Source organism: Nanorana parkeri, unplaced genomic scaffold (genome assembly GCF_000935625.1).
Source record: "Nanorana parkeri isolate BGI_ZX_2015 unplaced genomic scaffold, ASM93562v1 scaffold57, whole genome shotgun sequence".
Classification (NCBI taxonomy): Eukaryota; Metazoa; Chordata; class Amphibia; order Anura; family Dicroglossidae; genus Nanorana; species Nanorana parkeri.
Genome location: NW_017306325.1, coordinates 1,735,486 through 1,760,652, shown reverse-complemented (window position 1 = coordinate 1,760,652; position 25,167 = coordinate 1,735,486). Strand labels below are relative to the sequence as shown.

The following is a 25,167-nucleotide window of genomic DNA, read 5'->3' as shown; positions in this document are numbered from 1 at the left end:
AAGGGTTAAGTGCTTGTTTTGGTCTAGGGAGGAAAAAAACAAAGTTATATTCACCTGACGTATAAATGGGGAAAGGAAGGTAAAGTGAAAAATATGCAAAATATTGAAGGAGGGTCCCCTACTTTTTTATATTAGTAGAAAGTGCAATTTTCCCCACAAAGGGGATCCCACCATTCCTTCCAAGTATGTAACGAATATTTATAAAAATATATATTTATTTGTAGAAATGCTAAAAATACACACACGTGTATATATATATGGCTGCGTTCCACTGGTAATTCTTAACAATGCTATGGAGACAATGCTATGAATAAACAGTAGAGGCACGCCGTGTAAAAGCCTTAATATTTTCAACTGGTATCAAAAATATATTTAGTTTTCTCTTGTTTCAAAGATCTCCACATAGATGGGAAATGTTGCCCATATTAATAGAAAAACGAGAGAGCTCTATATTTGAGGAGTAAACATACATATGTATGAAAAAAAGAAAACAAAATAAAGTCAGCATCAAGATGTAAAAAATGGATTCAACTCACGATGGGATATATCCTCGTTTTTGGGGACCCTTGCCCTTCAAATGGTTGAAGTAGCTGACAGACTGAAGACTGACCATGAAATTACAGTTTTTGCCAAAGGTAACACTTTTCCATATGTAGTTCTCGTTGCCAGTACCAGATTTCAGCAGCAGGGGACACTGAAGTCAGCCTGAGCTAAGGGATTTTTTTCCTTACTGCACATAGGGTTGTAAAAGAGATGGGTTAGCCGGTATTTCTTTAAATCCTCCTTAACAAGAGATCTGTTTGTTTAAGGCGAGCTTTCGAAGCAACAGATTTTAGGCAGAAGTAGCACTTGTATACTTACAGCATTAACCCATCTAATCCAGGGCAGCTTATTTTGTTTTCCCTGTGCTTTGGTACATGTAGTCCTATCTACAGTATATTTAATCAATACATTGCATCTTTCCCTTACATTTACACTGCTGCAGCCAGCCTGACAATAAGAGTTTACTCCTCACAAATGATAATCCTGTTGAATTTAAAAATAATCTACTCAACAGAGCCCCAGTGTTCTACATGCTGCTTTTCTATTTATGAGAATACCCGCAATCCAACCCATTGGTGATGGCCTCCTGCTATCTCATTTTAGCAAATCCGTAGGATCTTTATCAGTTTAATTTGCCAGTGTATTGTTGAAGTGACTGTGCCAAACAAAATGCAGCCATAAAATTAGCTGCATGATGGAAAATATTTTTTTTTCTGTGCGCTGTCACCACACACGCTCATTAAACCGTTACTGTAACAAATTTTTTTTACTCGTACGCACACTGTAAAAATAATGATTGTTGTGTCTTGGTCTTGGCGGATGTTCCAGAGATAAATGTATCTGTTTCTGCTTTTTAACTGTCATTTTCTTTGATTTTACGTTTGCTTTACTTGTATTCAGCTTAGTGATTGCAGTTTTATAACATCTTGAATACAAATTAAGCATAATGTTAGGTTCAGGTTTGAGCTATTTACTTTTTTTAGGAGATATCTGTAAAAAATAGGTCAAGGCAACTGGACTTGCTGTATTTCTCAAAAGAAAGCGGATTGGATGACCAGTGAAACGTCTTCAAGAAAAATACAGTAAGTCCATTTGCCTTGACTTCTTTTTTACAGATATACCGTGACCTGGATGAATGAGAACCTTCACCGACATATTTTTTTTGGGAGACTATCGGAAGAAAGTATGATGAGCAGTGATTTTTTTTAGATGTTATGTTTATTCAAGCAAAGTAGATAGAAAAGGTAAATACAAATTACAGCGGATGGGTGCCACAAGTCCTAGCACTTCAGAGCGTTTAAAACAGAATTGTTTCAATGCAAATGCTCTGAAATTGCAAGTTAAACTGTGCATGCATGCATACTTGTAAATCTTTTTCATTATTCATATTACCCATATGCCATCTTTCCACCTCTGTAGGCAAGTCAAACTCTAATGAAACAGTTGGCTCACTTGTATGGAAGTAATACTCAAGGGGATATATTGTAACTCCTGAGTGCCATGTGCCATAGGCAGTATTTTTTTTTTGTATTTAATTGTGGAAGTGTTACGTTTTTGTGCCTTTTGTCAAACAGAACATGAAGGGAAATTCCCACTTAGAATAATGAGAAGGTAATAAACCTTCCGTTAATCTGGCCAAAATGAGATTGCAGGTGTTGGCTTTAGATTTACTTTAATTTCAGTAGAGATCATTTTAGTACTTTGGTAGTTAATATTCTAGTGACAAAAAAATAAAAAATCTTAAAGTAGTTTATCCCCAGGAAAGAGGCCTTTGAATTCTTCATGTAGTACTGAGCTTCAATGTACCTGTGTTTATCTTTAAATTGATCCCTGTAAAGCCCTGGGCCCATATTATGCATTGGTATACATTGGTCATGCGCTTCAGTCCAAGTCCATTAGGTCCCTCTACCCTCCCAGCACTAAGCCCTGTCTCCTGTATATTCAGCTCTCATGGGCTGGAATTTCAAATAGAGACTGGTATTAGATAGTTGGAACTTAAAGTGACCCTAATCTCCAGAGTTAAATCTTAAAATACATTCAAGTATGTGCTGACACTGTCCTTCCTTCTGGAGGGTGGCTACTTTTGTTCCCCATGGTCCCTGTGTGTGTTATAAAGTAGCCACAGCTCTAAGCTTGCTCCCATGATGGACAGCAATCTGATGTTTAGTTCACTCATTTGTTTTGAGATTGTAGTCCATCACAGGAGCGAGCTTGGAGTGGTGGCTACTTTACAACACACATGGGGACCACGGGTAACAAAAGTGGCCACCCTCCAGAAGGAAGGACAGAGTCCGCACCAATTCAGGTATGATTTGCGGATCTACAGCCGAGTGATACATAGATAAGCTAAATGTTTGTTTATAGTTAAGGTACTTTAAGATTTATCACCTGAGTTTAATGTCACTTTAAGCAGAAAACAAGACTCCATGAATAGTCTATGCCCCAAACTCAAGGAGGTTCCACAGGGCTATGAAGACTAACCCAAGTAATTGTAAGCAAACTTGTAGGCAAAAAAAAGGTGCCTGCACTACAGCATTGTTGCATTAGAAATGTTATTGGTATGTTCAGGTTCACTGAATGCTAATCTGGCATGAATGTTAAAATTTTAATGAAATATAATGTATAGTTTGTACAGTTAAAAGTAGCACTCCCCTCCAGAAATTAGGAACAGCTGGTACCTAGGCACACACAGACTTTTAAATTTATTGAAGACCTTCAAAAGCCTTGTATAGTTTGTGTTTCATAAAGATATTCAATATTTCTATACTATAAACCCCAGAGAAGTAGTACTTATATATTATAGACTATGAATATAAGCTATATAATTGTCACATTTTGGCAAAACACGGTTCTATTATATTCAATGTCACCTTGTATTTCAGCATTTTATTAATTAATATTCTAGAAAAGAGCAGCTAATCACTGATGGGGAACAGATTTTGCAACCAGATTATTGCCGTATAAAACCTAATATTCTTTTCTCGGTTTGCAATGCACAGCCCGTCCAAGATTTACCTTTTAACTCCTCCACTTTAAATGATTATCTCTAGTTTTAAGCCCAAGGCAATATGGTGCTTGCTGCTGATCAGCAATGCACTTAAATGGAAGGAAAAAAAGAAGTAATTGTTTTATAAGAAGTATCTTTCAAGTAAAGGTATGCCCACTCGTTTAACAGTATACCTCACAAAATACAATGACATTTGGAAAATGAAAGCTAAAACGTCTGAGGATCTGCCAAGATTGGAAATGCCAAAATGAACATTAATTTAACTCAAGTTAATAGTGAGGAAGTGAAGTTACTTGCTGGAGGGAAGGTAGGGATTAAGACTGAAAGAAGGGGAAGGTAAAAAGCATAAACATGTAAGCTTAAGTGACCCTGTCAGTTGCTTAAAAAAAAGCAAGCTGAAAGTCTCCAATGTTAAACTCACCTCCCCAGCATAGAAAAACAGAAAGAACAGAGCGCCACCTCAAATCATTTAACAAAGAGTAAAAAAAGAGAGTATATGTATTAACAAACATTAGTTGTATCATATTCATCAAAGGCCACACTGTCAATTACATCAGGAGACCACCACCCGGACTTAAATCAGAACTGCCTCTGGTCACATCACCGTCCACTGGTTGCAGTACACTAGATTGATGCGTTTCAGGGGCACGCCCCCTTCCTCAGAATCATCAGAATCACCTCTGCAGCAGCCTACCTATTTTTTGTTATAGCCTCTGTGAGACTCTTTAAGCAGCTGCAACAATCCGCTGCCGATGAGCTTGTGTCTATTTAAAACACCAGCTCTAATAAACACTGCATTTTTGTTAGTCTGCATATAACGTCTCTCACCTCTCAAGCTCTGATAAAGGGGGGTGGAGGTTTGACCCCTAAAAAAAAGTTTGGCTGTGCGTACGGTTTCCATCTGATTTTACGTTAGAACAAACTTGTATATGCAGGTTTGGCACTTCGATTTCAAATCCACTTCAGTCAGTCACAACCCAGAAACACCATGGAAGCGCTTGTGGTTTGCTAAAGCTGTCCACCCAGCATCCAAACAACCTCCACCTTATTGGGTGTTCATGAGTAAAACTACAGGGAATCCAGAGCCATCTCACTTCCTCAAGCATCCATAAGTAACATTTCTAGGAGTGTTAGATGCCATTACCCACAGCTACACGCTGTGGTTCCATCCTTCAACCTCTACACCACTGCTGAGACCTCCAGTGATAGGTGTTGGAGGATGGAACCACAGCACACAGAGGGGAACCCTGGCATCTAACACTCTTAAGAGTGGCTGCAGTGCTAGAACAAAGAGAGGGTAGGAGATATGGACTGCCTGAAAGGTGGGTATAAGAGCTTTGCTTTTGCAGGAGTAATATATGTAAATGATTTATAGAAAATAATTAAAATAGGCATTCTTTAAAAGCCAAGCTGCACCCTATGTGCCATTTTTCACAAAACCAGGCCTGCTTGATACCAATACAGGCAATATGGATATCTGTAGCACTGTACCTTTATTACTAACTAGACTAACTTAATATCATATTGTGAGTGAACAGACATTGCACAGGTACTTGGTGCACCATGCTACCAGGGAGATTGAGAACTCTTAACAGCTACCCACGCAATGTAGTCTGTGTATTTTATTTAAAACCTATTTTTCTCCCAAGGTACTTCATGAACAGCCTACATGTTCTTTCAGTTATATGTAACGTTTTTTCCTTATAGTTGCAGTCTCAAAACATTTAACATTTTGGTAATAAAAAAACAAAAACTTGACGTTTGGGTGCAAATTAACAACATTGGAAACCAACAGGGATATTCACAAAAGGGTGAAGAGTTAGGGGAAGACAGGAGAAGTGAACAATCTAGGACAACATAGCTGATTCTCCAATTCAGCTCACTTTCCAGTTCAGCTATGTTGTCCTAGATTGTTCACTTCGCCTGTCTTCTCCAAACACTTCACCCTTTTGTGAATATCCCTGTAAGTTTCAGGGCCTTCTTTAGTAATCAGTTGATCTCTCTGGTAGCTGAGTGATATAAGATGATCTTTATAATTCCCACTGATTTTCTTTGGTTGTTTAGCTGGAGAACTCTTTACAGTCTGTTTCAATATGTAGGGTTATGCATCCCAGTATACTGTATTTATGCTTTAACCTCATGGACTGAGAAATCTATTAACTGATACGACTTCCTTTTTAATTCTGTGCATCAGAAAATACCATTTTTTTTTTACCCTAACAGCTGGGAAGTTATGCGATTCCTTCTGTCTAACCTGCGGTGGTGGATTGAAGAATATGGTTTTGATGGTTTCAGATTTGATGGTGTTACCTCTATGCTTTACCACCACCATGGGATTGGTAAGTATACACCATTTAAGAGCTTGTTCACACCGTTGCTGTGTGTTAATCACACGGTCCCATGCGAATAATGCAAGGTACCGCGCAACTCACCTACAGCATGTTAACAGTGAACAGTGCCTTTGAACGGCACCCAAACACACCTCTGACTCGTACCACAGCGCACGGTACCACAGTACCATGCATTGCGATGGAAATAAGTAGTGCATGCACTGCTTTTTTTAGGTAGGCTGTGTAAATAGGAACACATATAGTGGGGTTTTCTCAAATTCAATAGCAAAAGTGGAAATCCACTTTAAAGTAGACTGCATAGACTATCTGACTCGGATACAGTAATTTGTTTAATTTTTGCCCTGTAATTGTTGTTTATCTGAATTGTGACTGCATGTCTAACCCCTGCATAAGGTCTATACCCAAATGCTGTATACTGATAAAGACAGAACATAGTCGCTATTGTGTGTTTATCAGTATGCAGTAGTTCGCCAAAGACCTTGCACAGTGGTTATACATGCAGCCATAGTCTGAGAGCCCCTGGGTTGGTGTATTGGATGGGGGATCAGCCAAGCATGTATGTTACTCTGTGGGGTATCATCTGCCAGGCACTTCCAGCAGATATTAGAAGCATTCCAAATGCTAACAAGCAGGGAAAGAGCTTACAGCATGAAATCTCAATCAAAATAGATTCAGCATTTAAAATGCACATTATGTTTATATTAGTTGTAATAATAATAATATTTTTTTTCATCCTAGGATGTGGATTCTCAGGTGACTACAATGAGTATTTTGGTTTGCAAGTGGATGAAGACTCGCTTGTGTACCTCATGCTGGCAAATCACATGGTTCATACCCTCTACCCAGAATGCATCACAATAGCTGAGGTAAGTTGAAGACTTGTCGTTACAAAACAATATAATGCAGTCTAATGGTTGCATCTGACTATAAAAAATATATAATACCAGCACATAACAAGCAGATAGATCTTAATTAATTTTAAAAAACGTGAAATTTTTTTAGGTTGTCCAACATGTCATTAAATGTAGTCTGAATGCAACATTCGAGACCTTGATGTATTAGGCTTGGTGCAGGCGGGACGTTTATATAGCTAATTGAATTTTAATTAAAACAGGACAACCTTCTATAATGTGCTGGAATGTTAAGTTATTATAGAGATACAGTCAAAAAGCCTCTGCTATTTAGAGCGAAGCAAGTGAATAAGAATGCCTCATTATTATTATTTTTTTTCCAAATCAGTTCAATCTATTTTAAAGAAAGATGTGCCCAAGATTATATTAAAAAAAAATATGGGTTTGTTCATTTAAATGATAAATATTAATGTTCTTACTCATTTCTGACTGTCTTATGTGCACAGCCCTATCACACAGCACAGTACTCTCTGGCAGGACACACCACATACAGTGCGTTCCGGTCCGATTCCGGCCGGAACGCACTGCCTCGCATTGCGGTCGGCTCACTATTTCGTGGGGCCCCGGCCGCAATGAGATCACCCGCACGGGATGGCAGGGCATATTGTGCCGGCAGTCCGGTGCAATGCTTGCAGCATTTTGATCGCACTGGACCGCACTGCAGACACAAAGTGCCTTGCGATCCCATGCGGGCGATCGCATTGTGGCTGGGGGCGTGGCTACGGTGCCATTCTCTTCAATGGCCTGCCACGCCCCCTCCAGCTCGGCAAAAAAGTGAACCGGCCACAATGCAGGGCAGTACGTTCCGGCCAGAATCCGACCGGATGCACTGCTTATGGTGTGAACTAACCCTTAAGCAACACATAAAGGTATTTTTCCTTCCCCCGGCCTGTGACTGAAAAGTGGAGGAAATGTAGCTTCATCTCTCTGCCACTCAACTCTCTCCTCCCATAAGCATGTTCCTTGTTGGCAATGGGGCACTGCAGCATACCTGATTGGCCCCTTGTGCTGCTTATCCCTCTTCCAGTTCTGCTTTACAGGAACCGCAACAGGCTGATACCAGTCAAGTTTAGGTGCCTACACTGCTTTTAGCCAAATACAGTTAATGATGTTGTGACAGATTGTACTGGCCACGGGGTGAGGTAATTGTTGGCTACTATGTTAGCAATAGGTTGAAACAGGCGGACAGTTACAAAATGGGTTAACTCACCTAAACGGGGTGGACGGAAGGTTTTAAAAGGAGATGCAGCAGATAGGCCACTATAGAGAGGGAGAGAGACCGAGACCTCCCAAGCTGCTGCATTGAGGTATACTGAGACCTGAGAGAATGTAGTGTATGTTTGGCAGGTGTTTAAAAGCTTAGTTTGGCACCTTTATTTAGTGAGGGTGAAACTGTTTTCTATGTTTAGGTAGATCTCTGACAGAGGTAGGCTTTTTCTTTGTGTTTTTTTTTGTTACTAGCTACTAGTTACTAGCTGGCTTAAGAAGACTCAGTGCTGTTTGTGAAATAGTTGTTACTAACTGAGTACAATAAACTTCCTTGCTAAGGACTTTTGGAATCTAGCCTCTACAAGTTTATTGGCTTACTGACTGCATTGTGGCACAGTGTTACCCAGGAACAGACACACACAGATGTATTAATGAATAAGAGCTTCTTTAATTTATGTTCTTTATATCTGCCTGAAGTTCAGTTATTATTAGCCCTTCTTTCTGTGTCAGACTGTGTTGAGCACCTTTTTAGTTAATGTTGAGATAACAGGACATATCACCTAAACAATGTCTATGCAGGCCATCTGAGCAATCAGATTGATTTGCACTGAGAAAGAAAAAGAACTGTGTAGCAATTCTAACTAGGAAACACATCTAGGATACTCAGACTGGACTGTCTTATGTGCATTTATGTTTACCTATAGAACTATAAATAGAGACACTTTTCAAAACTGAGTACACATTTGCGAGATATTTTCACTAAACGTACCATTAAAAAAAATTAAAATCAGTGACAATGGATTCTCTTTAAAGGATTACTAAAGGCAGGTCATTTCTTACCTTAATACATTCTCTGCATGAAGGTAAAAAATACCCAGCACTTTTCTGTGTCCCCCGTCCCCCCACACTTACCTGTCAGCGCCGTTTGTCAGCGTCGCTGGTCCCCGAAGTGATCCTCCGTTCCCGAACTTCCTGGTTGCGGGGGAGGAAATTGAGGGCAGAGAAGCCATAAGCTCCTTCTGCCATCAATCAACCTGTTAGGCGCAAAGAAGGGGCATGGCCTGCTGCATGGCTGTGTGTGTCTGTGGATGCACGCAGCCACTTGCGGACACGGCCAGTACAAACAAGCGCGGGTGCCTCTATAGCCGTGAAGGCCCCCGTGCAGGGGGCAGGGAGAGAGCGATGCTGGGACCTATTAGAAAACAAAGGAACTGAACATTTTTACTGAAAAACAACAAAGGATCTGTACAAGTATTTATAAAAATAGAAAAACAAATGAAGCTTTAATATCACTTTAAATCTACATTGATGCGATGCCGTACTGCCAGGTTACTATTTATTTTTTTGTTCCTTTTGCAGTTTCAGAAGATTAAACAGTAGGTAAATAAGAAAGTGAATTGATTTTATTTTACTATTATTTAGGCGGATAGCTGCATAATAAATGCATTTTCCAGTTGTGTCCTTGATAAACAGCAGTCTTGGAAAGACAAAAAGCATATATCTGAACATATTGTTTGGATTGTACACTATCAAATATAACATTTTAATTTGATCATGCTGCGTAAGATACTATATAATGTCTGAAATCAATGGTCATTGAAATAACCTTGTTTCCTACTGTTAAGGCTTTGCGGAAGATGGAGAAAAAAATTTGGAAAGCATCTTGATGTTCTTGCTGTGCAAGCAGACAATATTAATTTTCCTAAAAGTAGTCTTTTGGGGGAAATTATCTATCAGGATTTGCTAGCTGTTAAATTCATATGCCAAGCTGCAAACAGGAAGCAATCAGAGAATTGATGAGTAATGACTCTGTTATGAGATTATTGCGAAGCACACAAAACTGGATAAGTTGCTAGGAATGTTTATGTTGAAATATAAGAAACATGTCCTATGTATCAATAAAAAAATATATAATAAACCTTTGCAAGCAAGCCCTTTATTTGACAGCAGGACACAGTTATTCATGTGATAAAGATCTGTAAATTGTATATATAATCCCCCAATCCAGATGTGCAAAGCTTCATACCCAAAAAGACTGGAGGCTATAATTGCTGCCAAAGGTGCTTTAACAAAGTACTGGGTAAAGGGTCTGAATACTTAAGTACCTGTGATATTTCAGTTTTTTCCTTTTCATAAATTCACAGACATTTCTAAAATTTTGTTTTCACTTTGTCATTATGGGGTACTGAGTGTAGATTGATGAGAAAAACAAATTAAACAACTGCAGTATCAGGCTGCAACATAACAAAATGTAAAAAAGTGAAGGGGGGGTCTGAATACTTTCTGCTGCATTGTGCTTATATTTTATTTGGGTCAAGTAGCCATAGCACAGTAGTAATTTAGGAGCTCTCAAAGCATGATTGTGTGGCCTATTTGAGGTTGTGAGCTGCTGGTTTCCACTTAAAACACCACTGGGTGGTCACTTCTGAATCATGTAGCTTAACTTTAAAAATGAACTGCAGGCAGATCATAACATTTCACCAAGACCATTTAGTATCGTTCAATCTGGATTTCTGAAAACAGTCCTTCTGCTCTAAAACACTTACTGGAGTTTTCAGAATGCATGACTGTTAGAATCATCTTTTTTAGAGACAACTGAAATCTTCTTTTCATGCAATAATAGCGATGCACCGATGAAACATATCGGCCGAAAATTGCACTTTTTGCATAATGCCGATATGCATAATAGCGGTGCATCCAGTCTTTCTCCTCCCCGCTGGGCGCTGCTGTGTGTCCCAGCGGGGAGGAGAGAAACTGTCACAGGCAGCCAAGCGCTGCGGGAGTAGAGCACTGTGAGCGGCCAGCGTCTCTCCTCCCACACCGCTCAATCTCCTGTCGCAGATCGGCGAGACAGCCAGTGCTGTCACAGCAGGCTGAGCTCTCCTCCCCGCACCAATCGCTCAGCCTCCTGTGACAGCTGTCAGGAAGGAGAGTGATTACAAACACTCAGTGATCTGTGATCGCTGAGTGTTTTTGTAAATAATTGAGGACAGTGTATGGTTATTTGGCCCGACATATTTTTTTTTTATTTCGGTTTTGTTTTGGTTTTGAAATTTTCATTTTGGTGCACTTCTAGTTAACCCCTATGTGTTTTTATGCAGTTTAATTACATAGGGTTGAATTCATGGGCATTCAGTGCTTTTGTTAAAACCCAGTGCATCACATTAACAAAGCATAAACATCCATGTTTGTTGTTAAGCAAAAAAACATGGATATAGATAAAATAGATGGATGGACACCACAGTGGTGTACTGGTTAGCATGTCTACCTTGCAGCACTGGGGGTCCAAGCCAGATCACTATCTGCATGGAGTTTGCAGGTTCTCCCTGTGGTTGGGTGGGTTTCCTCTGGGTCCACCGGCTTCCTCCCACACTCCAAAGACATGCGGGAAGGTTAATTGGCTCCTGTCTACAGTGGCCCTTGTATGTATGTATGTGAGATAGGGACCTTAGATTGTAAGCTCCTTTAGGACAGGGACTGATGTGAATGTAAAAAGCTGTGTAAATTGTCGGCACTATATAAATGCCTGTAATAAATGAAATAAAACAATTGGATCTATACTCTACTAAACTCCATTTTACATCCAATGCGAAGTACTTAAACAGTTTTTACCATGTTTTCATGTGTTACAGTGGGAAAGTCAGAAAATATAAGTCAGTAACTTTTGCTTTGTTGCTGATTTTTTAAATTTTATTTCCTAGCTTACCTCTTTAACCATTTCTAAATTTCTAATAAAAAGTATTGTGTTATAATTCATCAATTTTTGTGTTTTTATTCAGGATGTATCTGGGATGCCAGCACTTTGCAGCCCTACGTTCCAGGGAGGCTGCGGGTTTGACTATCGACTAGCAATGGCAGTACCTGATAAATGGATCCAGGTAAGCTCTTCACATAGCAGTTTATAAACGTGTATATCAATGCTAGCCAATATCTTTTACTGTATAGGCAGTCACTGGGCTTTTTGTTTTATTGCAGATTCTGAAAGAGAGGAAGGATGAGGATTGGAATATGGGAGATATTGTACATACACTCACTAACAGGAGATACAGCGAAAAGTGCATAGCCTATGCTGAAAGCCATGACCAAGTAATACATATTCTTTTTAAAATGTGAAGAAAAAATAATTCATATTTTGAAATTACAGGTGCAGGATTGACAGCCAGGGCCGGTGCAAGGATTTTTGCCAAGTCAGGCGAAGGTACATTTTGCCCCCCCCCGACCATGAAAAACATTGACAACGTTTTCTATTGTCGATTGGTTGCAGCTCTATATTATTGCTGGGATTTGTAGTCCTCTATAGCTGGTGGTATTCTCCATTGCGCTGTATAATGATTATACTGCGCAATGCAGATTACCACTGACCAGTTATAGAGGAACTACAAATCCCAGCAATAATACATTATACAGCGCAATGGAGTATAACAATACAATATACAATGCACAATACAATACACTTTACACAATATATTATACAATGCACAATACAATACTGTATTGTATTGTATATTGTATTGTCAATACACAATACAATATACTGTATATACAATGCACAATACAATACAAAATAATACAATACAATGCAGCATAACACGTGCACTTTGTCTTTGTTACATTACATACCGCTCCCACTTCAGCCAGCTCCCGATCCCGATTCCCGATACGAGTCCGACCAAGGGTCACCAAGAGAGGGGGAAATCGCCTCCTCGCTCGGTTCCAACTTCCTTCCAAATGTGTGCACCAGCCACCGGGCAGCTCCCGAGTCACTCAACAGGTCGCCGTCGCCTCCAGGATGCCGCCACACTGCCTGCTGGTCCGGTCCGTCCGTTGCTCCGCCTCCTGCAGCCCTCGCTTCAGTCCTTCACATGCGACAGAGCGGCCAGGGGAACCAGGGGCGGGGCTCACTGACGTAGCCAAGGAAGGACGAGACACTCAGTGAGACTGTCACTGAGTCTGAGACGTGAAACTGCACAGGTCAGCGCCGCTGCGGCAGGCGGCCGGGGACTCGTCCTTCAGATGCAGCCCGCCCGCAGCGGCAGCCCACACACTGAGTCTCGTATCGATCGGACGACTGTCACATTTCCGCCCTGTTTCCTGGCGCCGTAAGGCAAGTGCCCAACTTGCCTTGCGCTAGCGCCGGCCCTGTTGACAGCACACATGGTGTAAAATCTTAAAGGAGAACTATGAGGTGAGTGCTTTTCACTCACCTCCTAGTTCTAGCCGACCTGTGACAATGAGACTGTCACAGGTTGTCTCAGTAGATCGGGAAGTGAACGAACACATACCGCCGTTCGCTCACCTCTCGATCCTGTCACAGCTCTCTGCCGTGACAGGGGAGGTGCTGGGTTCCCCGCTCCGATCCGCCAGCGCTGACTGGCGGAACGGATGGGGAGGGGGCGGGTATTGCTGGCTCTGCCTCTAGATAGGCAGAGCCAGCTGTCACTCACGCAGCTGGGCGGATCCAGACATAATTGTCGGGATCCGCTTCAGCTGCGGTGCCTCAGTATACCGCGAGCAGTAGCTCACGGTATACTGTGGCGTCTCAGTAAACAGGGACCAGTAGCTCGCGGTATACTGAGCTTAGGGTGACGGGAGGACGCTAGTTTGTGTCCTCCCGTTACCCTAGGGAGAACTATGGGGTAAAGCCTTAACCCCATAGTTCTCCTTTAAGGGCTTGTATCAATGATTGAATACAGCACCCTTTTAGGTACATTTTTTTCTGCAGTTGAGCTCAGTTTTATATCATTCTGAGTTCCTTCACGGATGCATTTGCAGTTCACCTGCTATAATCTGCATCAACTGATTTCAAGTACTTTTGCATTCCTATTGAATTGTGAGGAGAGATAAAAGTAGTTGAAGCAAGCAAAAACTCATGTACGCAGGCCCTCATTTCTGAGGGGAAACAATTTATTAAAGTGTAAAGGTCATCAGCACCTCCTGCTCCATCTTTCATGCAGCTTAAATAGAGTTAAGATGACAACTACCAGTACAGCTAGATGTCTTCATTGCAGCAAGTCTTTTGATCTTATGTGCATATTTACTATAATACTTTTATTAACCCGCCTCTTTTGTTTTCACCAAGATGGCATAGGTGTCCGTCTGCTCTTTCCTGTTCCTCCATTTGATATTCCCAGTAAAGTTCTCATTATGCCTAGCGCTGAACAAGGGTGCTACTCCTCTATTCCAACCTACTTCACACTTGCTGCTTATTTGTTCTGGATCCGTGACCCTAAAAAGTGCTAAACCCAGACAGCCAGGCAACGAGCTAGGGAACATTTAAACTACTCTTGCAGTGGGGATCCCCCACACTTCAAGGGTTAAACGCTTGTTTTTGCCTAGGTTACCCATATATAGCAATTTTACTTTCCTTATCCCTCACTCCTGGAGGCTTCCTCCTCTCTGTGCAGCCGGTCCCAGAAGTCGCTTCACTTCAGAGCTTTGTCCATCGGTTGCACCTTGAAGTACAATGTAGGAGCAGCACTGCTGCTTTGTAAGTGTGGACATCGGGGTGCCTGCCCACAACTTAGAGCCTCAGAGGGAAGAGGAGAGCGCTGGCTGCCAGGGGAGTAAGGGCTAGTTCACACCAGATGCAGCTGTGATGCAGTTCGTTTAGTTTGGCAGCTGCCTCAAACAAGCATCACAATGCTTTACTATGGGATTTCTGCTGCTTTGTTCACACCAGTGCAGTCCATTCCGATGCAGTCAGACACAAATACTGCTTGCCCTATTTTAGCTGCTCGGATCACATCACAAACGCATGCAACGCAAAGGAACACATCCAAAATGAAAAAAGAAAAAGCAGAATTGGAAGTACTTTGACAGGAAGAAGGAAGTGACATAATACGTCTAATTTACATTTTGAAAAAAAAACAACGATGTAAAAATTGCTCTAAAACGCAACAAATCACACTGCAGCTGTGCAGACGCACGCACTTGTGATGCAGTTCTGGTGTGAACTAGCCCTGAGTGATAAGGTAAGTAAAGCTGTTTTTTAATGTTCCCCTAGACAGAAAAGGGGAAATGTAGCCCTTGCAGCACAGGGGGAACTCCACTGCAGGGGTTGTTTTTACTTCTATGTAAGAGAATAGTAGGCAGTGCTATGAAAATTAGGATTTTTATTGCTGACTTGAGAAACAAATGGGATGTTGATAGGCAGAATGGCCATACCTCTTTCATTTATCTTTGCCTGAAACTATCTCTTTCCTTCCATGTCAATCAAATGTCCTTGTTGTACAAATTGCCTATGTGGGACGGTCAATCCTAAAGAAGTTGTACATTTTATGTTTCTAATCCGATTTATATTTAACCGGCCGTTGGCTGCATTCCAGATACATAGCTCATTCAATATAGTTTCTGTATTAAATGCGTTTCCACCCCTGTCTGGAACTCACTGGCAATTGTCCAAGTATTAATATTGAACATTGTTCCTCTTCTGTTTCCTGGATTTTTTTTTTTTTTTGGTGCTGCTCTAATTACAGGAGCCTGTGGCTTTGAGTCAATGACAGTGTGCATATTATAGAGCTAAAGCTTTTATAATTATAAAACAGCATAATGAGCCATTTAAGCTTCATACATCCCACCCCTACTGAATACAAAATAACTGACAGAAAGTTGTATGTGATTTTATGTCAGATTTGCACATCACATTCATTTTTAAAAAGGAAATGAGATGAATATTTAAAGTTTAGTTGGTTTAAAGGAGAAATGCCTTCTCAGTAATATAGACAAGCATCAGGAGTTTACATATACTGCAGCGCTTTATGGCAAAGAAGGTTTATGAAATAAAACCTGTTACTGGCTTTGCAAGATGCTAAATGTTTTGAATCAGTTTATGCCTCAAAGAAGTCATAATTCCTTGTTTTTATACTTAATATTTGTGATGTGTGTTGGCTTGATGTAACTCAAGTTCACCCAAGCCCATGCAAAGCCTTCAGTGACACATCCCTCTCCCGTCCCAATCAGGTATATATTGTATTGTGTATCTGGAGTTCTTGATATATTACACATACACTTTTAATCTAAAAAAAGGCATGAAGGACTTCAACAGTCCTTTATGCAGCCTTTATTTAACTTAAAAGTGTTAATATTTACTGCTGTCTTTGTGCATGCTCTCTCTTTTTGTCCTGATGACCACTGTCACTGAAACCTTGAGGGGAATTCAAAATGTATAGAGTTGTCACCAGGACAAGAGGTGAAGGTAAATCTTGTAAGGGTTGGCGGGTAGGGGGGCGCAGATTTGTCTTAGATGTAAGAATTTCACTCACACTTTCTATTTGAGTCTCCAGGACAGGATGTGCAGGGAAATGGGACATACAGCACAGAATTAACGAACATGTTTTGACCCTTCCCTATTCTAAAACTAGAAATAACGTTTTGGCTATACATACATTTTAACATGACTTTTTGCTCCAGATACACAAACTACTGGCAGTATTGAGTGGAAATCAATTAGCCTGACCACCCATAAGAGACCCAAACAAACAAACATAGGTAGAACAAATAAGCTAATTCTAAACACGCCTGCCCTTCTTTTTTTTTTTTGCAACAATTTGTGTAGATTAAAAGAGAACTATGGGGTAACCTTTTCATCCAATAGTTCTCTTTAGGGTCACGGGAGGACATATACTAACCTCCTCCCGTGACCCAAAGCTCAGTATATAGCGGGCTAGTGGCCGCTATGTGTTCGCTCACTGCCCGATCAATAGAGCCGACGTGTAACAGTTTAAATGTCATACGTCAGATCTAACTATGAGGATGAATGTAAATCACTCACCTCATAGTTCACCTTTAAGGCTACTTTCAGATATCTCTGTTGGTTTGGATATACTGTGCTGATCAAATTTTATAGCTAACCAGAGCTCCGCTGTCTGTCTTCTGAGGTGTGATAACACCTATGCTATGATAGTTAGGGATTTTGGCCACGTTTCAAAGAAAATGTGTAGTATCAGTGAACGCAGGGTTTCTGACTGTAATATCATCTTATCCAAGAAGCTTTAGTCCAAAGTGCATGAAACAGGAGGGAGACAACTACTCAATTTGTGTATAAACTATATAAACTGTTCTGTATGCACTCCCCTCCACAAGGATCAGTAAAGCAAACACAGTTTTTGAATCTTCAGTGCCTTTTAAATGGATTGTGGTAAATGGATGTGATATTTATCTACCAAGTCCCTCACAAAGGCATCTTTGAGTGCTTTGCAGTTTTTCTAGTGCAATAAATTTAAAATGTTATGGGTATATCCTCTGAAACAGTTTTACCTTAATCTGTCTGGCTGAAGCTGTTCACTCCTAAACGTGAAATACAAGTTTGTAAGCCAGTTTCTGGTCAAGATTGTGCAGGGACAACCAGTACAGCTAAAAAAAACTGATATATAACTATAGGCTAGCTTCTTCTTTCATACATGTGCTTTTGGTGGTGCTGGGACTCGTCATGCTTTTCCATGTCATTACCGGTCTGTTTAAACCACTGACTTTTAGATTAAATAGAAATTTGGTGGCATTTGTTTCAGCTTAAAATGTGCAGCTCCAATATTCCAGTGATGAAAACAACCATAGGCAAAACCTGTCATCTTTTATCCTATGTGAAATTTCTGCCTGTGAATGGCCTCTGTCCAATGATGTAACTTTTTATACAGACAACAATACACCTAAACAGAGTGTAGCTGAGAAAAGAAGCAATGAAGACCAGCAGCACACCAACATATCTGGTTTAGTAAAAGCTTTAAGGAACTGGGCAACCTACAACACAGCTCTCTACCTAGGAACTCCTAATCTGAACCTTTTCCCCTACAGATGAGATCTCCACGATTAAGCTTATATGTGGGTGAAACTCATCAGAATATGAGTTTCAAGATGAAGTTCTTTGTTGTATGCTGTTTAATTCACTAAAGATTTTACTACGCTGCCAATTGTAGGCCTGCTGCCAATTGTTGGCGTGTGCCAATCATCTTTGCTGTTTGTGGCTCTCCTTGGAGCCATGACAAGCTCCTTTTGGTGTGAGCACTCAACAGCCTAGTGAGCAAGTTGATTTTAGGACTTGGTAGTACCATTTAGTTTCTCTGGTTGTAGTTGAGAGTGGTTAACAAAACTTCAGTACAATATAGAGTAGCTGTATATCACACAGTTATATTCAACATTTGTTATAGACAGTAATTTAAACCGTTCATTGTTTTTCTAACTAGGCACTGGTTGGTGATAAGACCCTGGCGTTTTGGCTGATGGATGCTGAAATGTACACCAATATGAGTGTCGCGTCTCCTTTAACAGCTGTGATCGATCGTGGAATTCAGCTCCATAAGATGATCCGTCTGATCACACATGCTCTCGGAGGTGAAGGATATCTTAATTTCATTGGTAGGTGCGATAATGCTCAAACATACTGCTTTGATTACACCTCTGCTTGCCTGAGGTGTATTCTTGTATCTCATCTTGTAGTCAAATAAACTGTTTCCTATTAGCTTAAGATTTATGACAATTGCTCTTAAAGCAGACCCTTCTGTCTGATAGACCTAGACTATTCAGAGGAAGTCATCTTACACTTGCCTCTCCCAGAGCCCATGCCTGAAATAATCACTCTCTGCAAAAGCTAAGACACATGTAGATACTTTAGCATCTAGCACACTTCTGGATGAATCGGATGCTTGGTTCCTACTGCACAATGTGGTTCCACCTGCCGGCTGCTATGTTACTACTGTGTCCTGTACTGACATTGGAACCAGCGGGTTGAACCATAGATTAGATTATAGTAGTGATAGTATTTAAAATCTTTTTAATGGTTATGCATAAGCTTTCTTTATTAGACAGTGCACGTCCATGATTAAAAAAATTTGATATCAACCTATATTGGCAATATAAAAGGCTATGTTAGCTGTATAAAATGGTGTGTTTATGACATATACATAGGACTGGAAATTTTCGAGGTCTAAAGTATGTGGACTGGGGGTGTTTCGTGGTCTGAAGTATATGGACTGGTGCTGTTTCAATGACTGAAGTGAATGGATTAGGGTTGTTTCGAGGTCTGAAGTGTATGAATTGGGACTGATCTGAGGTGTGAAGTGCATGCATGCATTAGGTTAATCTGAGGTCTGAAGTGTATGAATTGGGGCTTTTTCCAAGGTCTGAAGTGTATGAATTGGGACTGATCTGAGGTCTGAAGTGCATGCATGCATTGGGTTGATCTGAGGTCTGTAGGTGCAGAAATTGGGGCTGATCTTCTCAGTACATATACAGTATACCGTGTTTCCCCGAAAATAAGACACTGTCTTATATTTTTCTGGGCTCAAAAAAACACACTAGGTCTTATTTTCGGGGTAGGTCTTATATTTTAGCAATTCCCAAAAATAGTACTAGGTCTTATTTTCAGGGTAGGTCTTATTTTCGGGGAAACAGGGTATATGTTTTTTGTGTGCACCAGTCAATCAATGTTTGCACTCATAGTTGTGCTAATCACTTGCCATTACCAGTACAACTGAGTACAAAAATTGAAAACTAAGACTGTGGCACGCTGTTGTTTATTGGCATGCTGGTTGTCTAATGCTTGTAAAATTACTCTTGCTGTGAAAAAGGTTGCTGACCCCTGATGTAGGCAACTGACAGTTGTAATAATTATTGTGGGTGGCAAAAAGAGTTTCTTATTAAATACTGTCAAAATATGAGATCCAGTAGTGTTTGATTATGTTGCTAGTTTTTTATGCAAATTGTAACCTTGAAATGTAAGACACATGTACCCAACATTATTGAAGTTGTTTTATTGCTGATACTGAGCCTATAGCCGAAGGCATTTTCAGCTGTACTGACTGCTAATTTCATCTGTTTTCTTCAGCTAGATTTGCATTGTACGCAGGTTAAACAGTGTTCATGTTTGCTTTTTTAAAGTTAACTGCACAATTAGTAAAAAAAAACAAAAGGGCAGCTACTACAGGTACCTTAATTGTACCTGGTATAAACCTATTGTAACCCCCTGCATAGCAACACTCAAGACTGGGAGTAGCAGGAGGAGTAGCATTAATAGCCAACCTGCATTGCACATGTGATGGCAAGGAACATGTTGATAGGTGCAAAGAGCAGAATGAAGAATGAATAGAAGGCCGAGATGCTACTGCCCCTTCACAGTCGAATCACAGGCTGGGGGGATGACCTAGCAGTGTAAAATCAGGACACCGACCTTTATGTACAGTCTTGCAGGGCTGTGAGCACCTCAGAAATAGATGAACACAAATCATTTGGCAGGTAAAACAGCTGCCATATGTGTATTTTATCTGTGTATGTAACAGTTTGCCTGGATTTGGGATTTACAGTGGAACTGGTTGTTGTTTTTCAGAAATTGCATACAACTTATTGTTTGTATTTAATTCTCATTAAAACTCTCAAGACTGCATATTGATGAATACCATTTTATTTAATGGAATCCAAAACCCTTGTCACTGTGTACCGAGAAAAGAAAAAGTGTTTAGTAAATAGTTCACAAGAAAAGTAATGAATTCTTAAACATCAAGTGTCCTACCTTGAGAAATTACACTAATTAGACTTGAAAGTTTATTCCGGTTTACCGGAGTTCTTCTTTAAATGACAAATCTCCTATACTGTGTATTTCAGTGTTATAATCTCTTTGACAGAAGGAGATTCTAGCTGGAGTTTGCAACCAGTAAGAGTCATATGTGCTACTTTCCTGGCTTAATTTCTGCTTACGGGTAATAGTGTAAGCAATGTTTGCCCTCTTGGTAGAAGTCAATTCTGTTACAAGTAACAAAGATGAATCACCTATTTTAATCCTGTTTTCTGCTCAGGAGACTTTGATTTTAAGAAATATGATTAGATAGAACCAGACAGCGAGATCACTGGGGTGTAGTATTTAGGTCCCTAAAGGTAAAAACATAAGCTGTTTTGCTAAGAAACATGAAAAATCTTTAAAATATGATGCAAGAGCACTTTCTGAAATGTAAACATCGTTTTTATGATTTTTGTTTTTTACTTTAAACATATTGTAAATGATATTATTTAAACTTTGTATAGAAGGGTCACGTCTACATTGCATGGATATGTAAAGGATACAAAGTATTGTTCACCCAGAATTTCTCCATTTTAACTGTCTGGATGTGCCACAGTTTGATCACAATTGCATCCAATGATCTCCTCAGGTCATCAAGAGCTTCGGACCGGTACCATCATTCATAATATAAATTTATTTATAATAACTCTTACTATTTTTTTTTTTTTATTAAAAGTAAATTGAACACCTGCAAGGTTTTGAAATGTTTTGCTCCTTTATTAAGCACGTCCAGTGTGTTACACATTGGAACAAAATGCTTTCTTAAACTCACAGGCCACTCCAAACAACCAGTCTAAAGGTAATTAAAAAAAAAAGAGAGAGAACTATGGTGTAACTTTTTATATCCCCTAGTTCTCTTTAGGGTCACGGGGGGACATATACTAACCTCCTCCCGTGACCCAAAGCTCAGTTTTATAGCGGGCTATTGCCCGCTCTATACTGAGAGCGCCCCAGCCGGGATGGATCCTGACAATACTGTTGAGATCCACACAGCTGACTGATTGACGGCTGGCTCTGCCTGTCTAGAGGCAGAGCCAGTTGTACCTACTGGCACTTACCATTTTGATTTACCCCTAAGTTCTGCTTCAAAGTGCAGCTTTTTTTTTTTTTTTTACGTTTTGGAGTGAAGATGGATTAGAACTCCTGTCAGGTCGTTATTGCCATCTCCGTCCCTCTTTGGGTGATCCACTCTTTCTCCTGGTGACCGTTATCAAAGTGAAAGCAAATCCCACATTGTCTGTTATCATGAGAACAGGGAAATATGGGAAATCTTCCAATGGTGACTGCTGACACCATCTTTCTCTTTTTTTGGAGGGTTTTCCTCTCAAATCCTCAATTTCTTTTGTGGCTATCAGACAGGAAGTGAAAGAAAATATCCCCAATGGGACACATCTCTGTGTCCAAGTAATCTCTAGTAATGGTTATCCATGTATATTCTCAAAAAAATGTGCTGTGAAGTGTATTTCCAGCCATAATGTTTTGAATGGCTTAGAGAAGGGTTACACCCCCATCCAGTTTTTATTTCTATCTGAGATTTGGTTAGAGATTTCCCATACTTCTGTCACAGTGAGAGAAGTTTTCCCAGACAAGAAGTGAGAGAAAATCTGCAACAGGGACACAGACAGCTATATAAAGTTGACAGGGGTTATAGCCTTCCCCACTCAATACAAAACAACAACAGCAACAACAACAACAACACACACATTTTGGCTGGGCATAAAAATACAACATGACATTGAGAAAAGAAAAAAAAACACTTCAATCTTTGTGTTTATTCAGAACACACAGATGTTCTAGAATGTAACAGAATGTAATATCTTTTTATTTTCTGGGTCCATCTAAAAGTGAAACACAGATCCTATTGAGAAACAACATACAGAAATAACTGTGTGCTCCAAAGATGCATGACACCAACCTACACAGCATGGGGTACACTGATCAACCAAGGGACAGCTATATAGGAAAGTAAACCATTTGTTGAATGTCACATCTATTATCGCTGCATTAAAAATAGCATTTCTCTTGGAGTTTCCTTTTATGTTATACTTGGTCCTTTATATGTTCTTCTTAGATCCCTGTGCTTGCAATCCCTCTGCTGTGCTTCCTTGATTCTGCTCTCCTTCTGTTGCCTCTGCTAAGACCTCCCACACTTCAGATCCAATTATAGCCCGCAAACACTCACAGTAGATGTTCACATCTCTTCCAAACAGCAATGCTTCTTGCTGCAATAGTAAGGAGAAATCGCTAGCTGAGGAATCTTCAAAAACAGTCTCTTCTGAGAGTGTAAAGTTCATGGCACTCTAGTTCTTCCTATGGATCCTTCTGTCACTATAGGAGGAACCACTGAGTACAGCCGGGGGGACTAGGACTCCAACATTCCTGGGAATGTTTTTGAATATTCTTTTTGTTTCCTCACTACTGCATTGATTAATTTATTATGAAGTTGCAAAGTTTGTTAGCTTTTTTTTTTTACTTCAACAATGTTTCTGACACATCCTCTAGTACCCCCTCAAACAACCGTATGTAACCCTGATTAGCCTGTCTAGTTAACAACTGCCACCAGTGATTCATCCCAGGGACCTCACTCTGGGCACATATTTTCAACCTCACCCTCAGAAACTCTTATGAAAACCAGGTGCACACATAATCTTCAACTTGGCCATCTTCATCCTGCCAATGGCTCTGAATATCCTCCACCATTCTTTTTTTCTCTGCTCAGATCCAAGCCAGCATCCTGACACACTGTTTACACGGTCTTATCAATATAATATACTTATATGCAAATATATCTGCTCTGAATAACTTTCCCTAGAATGGTTAAAATCATCTGCAATGGAACTTTTTATTTTTGCTATTCATTAGCACCCCATTGTTTTTAAATTCATTAACTGTTCTCATTGTGTTTGTCATTTTATAGTTGCATAAGAAACAATTTAAAATTAATTACAGAAAACCAAATCTCAGTAGTATGTCTCTATACTTACCTTCATATTATCCATGCTTCACATGTTGCTGTTTACAGAGGGATCCTGAGGATAAAAGCTTTCAGATTTTTTTTCCCTGCGGAAGTTGTTAATTATCTTTTGCATTGTTTGCCATCTTTTGTTTCTTGCATCTGTACATGGAGTATGATTAAACTTGAAGTTTTCCAGTCCAGGGACATGATAAAAGAAAGTTTTAATATTCTGTAAAGACCTCATATTGTATACCAATAGGGTACCTCTGGAAGGGTCTTTCTTTAGAATATTATGTCATGACCTTTCTATGTTCTGTGTAATGATACATTCAGTAGTGAAAAGGCAAAAAAAATATCAAAATGATGCCTTTGTAAACATACCTAGAGCCACTTAAAAGTCATATACGTGTCAGTAGTATGCCATAGTGTCCATCTCCAGCTGCTTGCATGTCATTTTAGACTTCCTACAAAGCACATGGGGAGCCCCAGAGCCTGGGAAACTTTGAAATGCAATTATGACCAGTTCCTGTGATTGAGAGCCTAGCATTTTCCTGTCCTGTGCTTCACTATTGGCCTATCACTGTGATGGATGGCCTCACAGGCCATTAGTGATGTGTGAGGGAGCAGAACCAGACTCGGGAGACATAGAAGCTGATAAAAATTTGCACAGTAGGTGACCTGGATTTTAGGACTTTCAAAACACTTATTAGTAAAGCTGAACTTAAGGGCAGTGATCTAGATATAAACATTGTGGTATACCAACTTGCTCACTTCAGGAAAACATTATTGGCAAATAAAAAAGTTGAAAGTGCAAGGTTTTAAAGCATTGAGACCATTTTGTGAATGTACCTGAAGAAGGAACCTTACGGGTTTTTTTTTTTGGTTTTTTTTGGGGGGGGGGGGTTTGAGTGCTAAACAATGAGACATCTGGCCTTTTCCAGGAGTTTCAGAACTACCTTAATCTTCTACACCCCTGATTTGGAACATTGGTATCTGCTTGTCCCTTAGTAAACACTTGCCACTTTACTACCTGGAAACAATCATGAGAATCTTAACACTTAGACCCTAAGTTTGGGCAAACATTTTAAATTGCTGTGTATAAACCTGTTACACAGCAACAATTCTCACTTGTTTTCCATCTCTGTGACAGAGGCACGAGGGCACAGATGACAATGAAATTTTGACAGAGGTTCTAACAGTTATGGGCACTCACCAATAGTAAAATGCAGGAGATGAGAAAAGGCAGGTCAGAGCCAGCAACCATGGAAAGTTTTCACTGTTTCCACAACAGATCGCCCCGGGTCTCTAGGGTCCTTGAATGCTTTCCAGATAATTTGTGCTTTCCAGATAATAATGTGCAGGCACCTGGAAGTTCCTGCTATGAGGAGTGTCACTGGGCCCTAGATTGCTTTAAGTAAAAATTCCCTATGTACTACTGACCAGTCAAAAACAAACGATTCCAGTCAAAACAACAGAAGGATGCTGGGCCACCCACATCCAAGAAGACAAAAGCTGTCAGTTTTACTGAGAAGGTGATGGCAGCAGTCTTCAGGGATTCAGAAAGGGGATTGTGATTATTTTGCACAGGGCTAAACCATCAGCAGAGCATACTATGCTAGTCTGTTAACATTTTGACAGAGTTTTAA

General features: G+C 40.1%; 1 protein-coding gene across 1 annotated transcript in view; it reads left to right on the top strand.

Moving 5' to 3' along the window:
• Window positions 1-25,167, top strand: part of GBE1 (1,4-alpha-glucan branching enzyme 1) — a 106,837-nt gene that overhangs the window by 67,120 nt on the left and 14,550 nt on the right. The window contains exons 9-13 of the mRNA XM_018576140.1: window positions 5,774-5,889; window positions 6,640-6,767; window positions 11,801-11,899; window positions 11,997-12,107; window positions 18,200-18,371. Coding sequence (XP_018431642.1) covers window positions 5,774-5,889; window positions 6,640-6,767; window positions 11,801-11,899; window positions 11,997-12,107; window positions 18,200-18,371 — 626 coding nt within the window. The remainder of the gene's footprint in view (window positions 1-5,773; window positions 5,890-6,639; window positions 6,768-11,800; window positions 11,900-11,996; window positions 12,108-18,199; window positions 18,372-25,167) is intronic.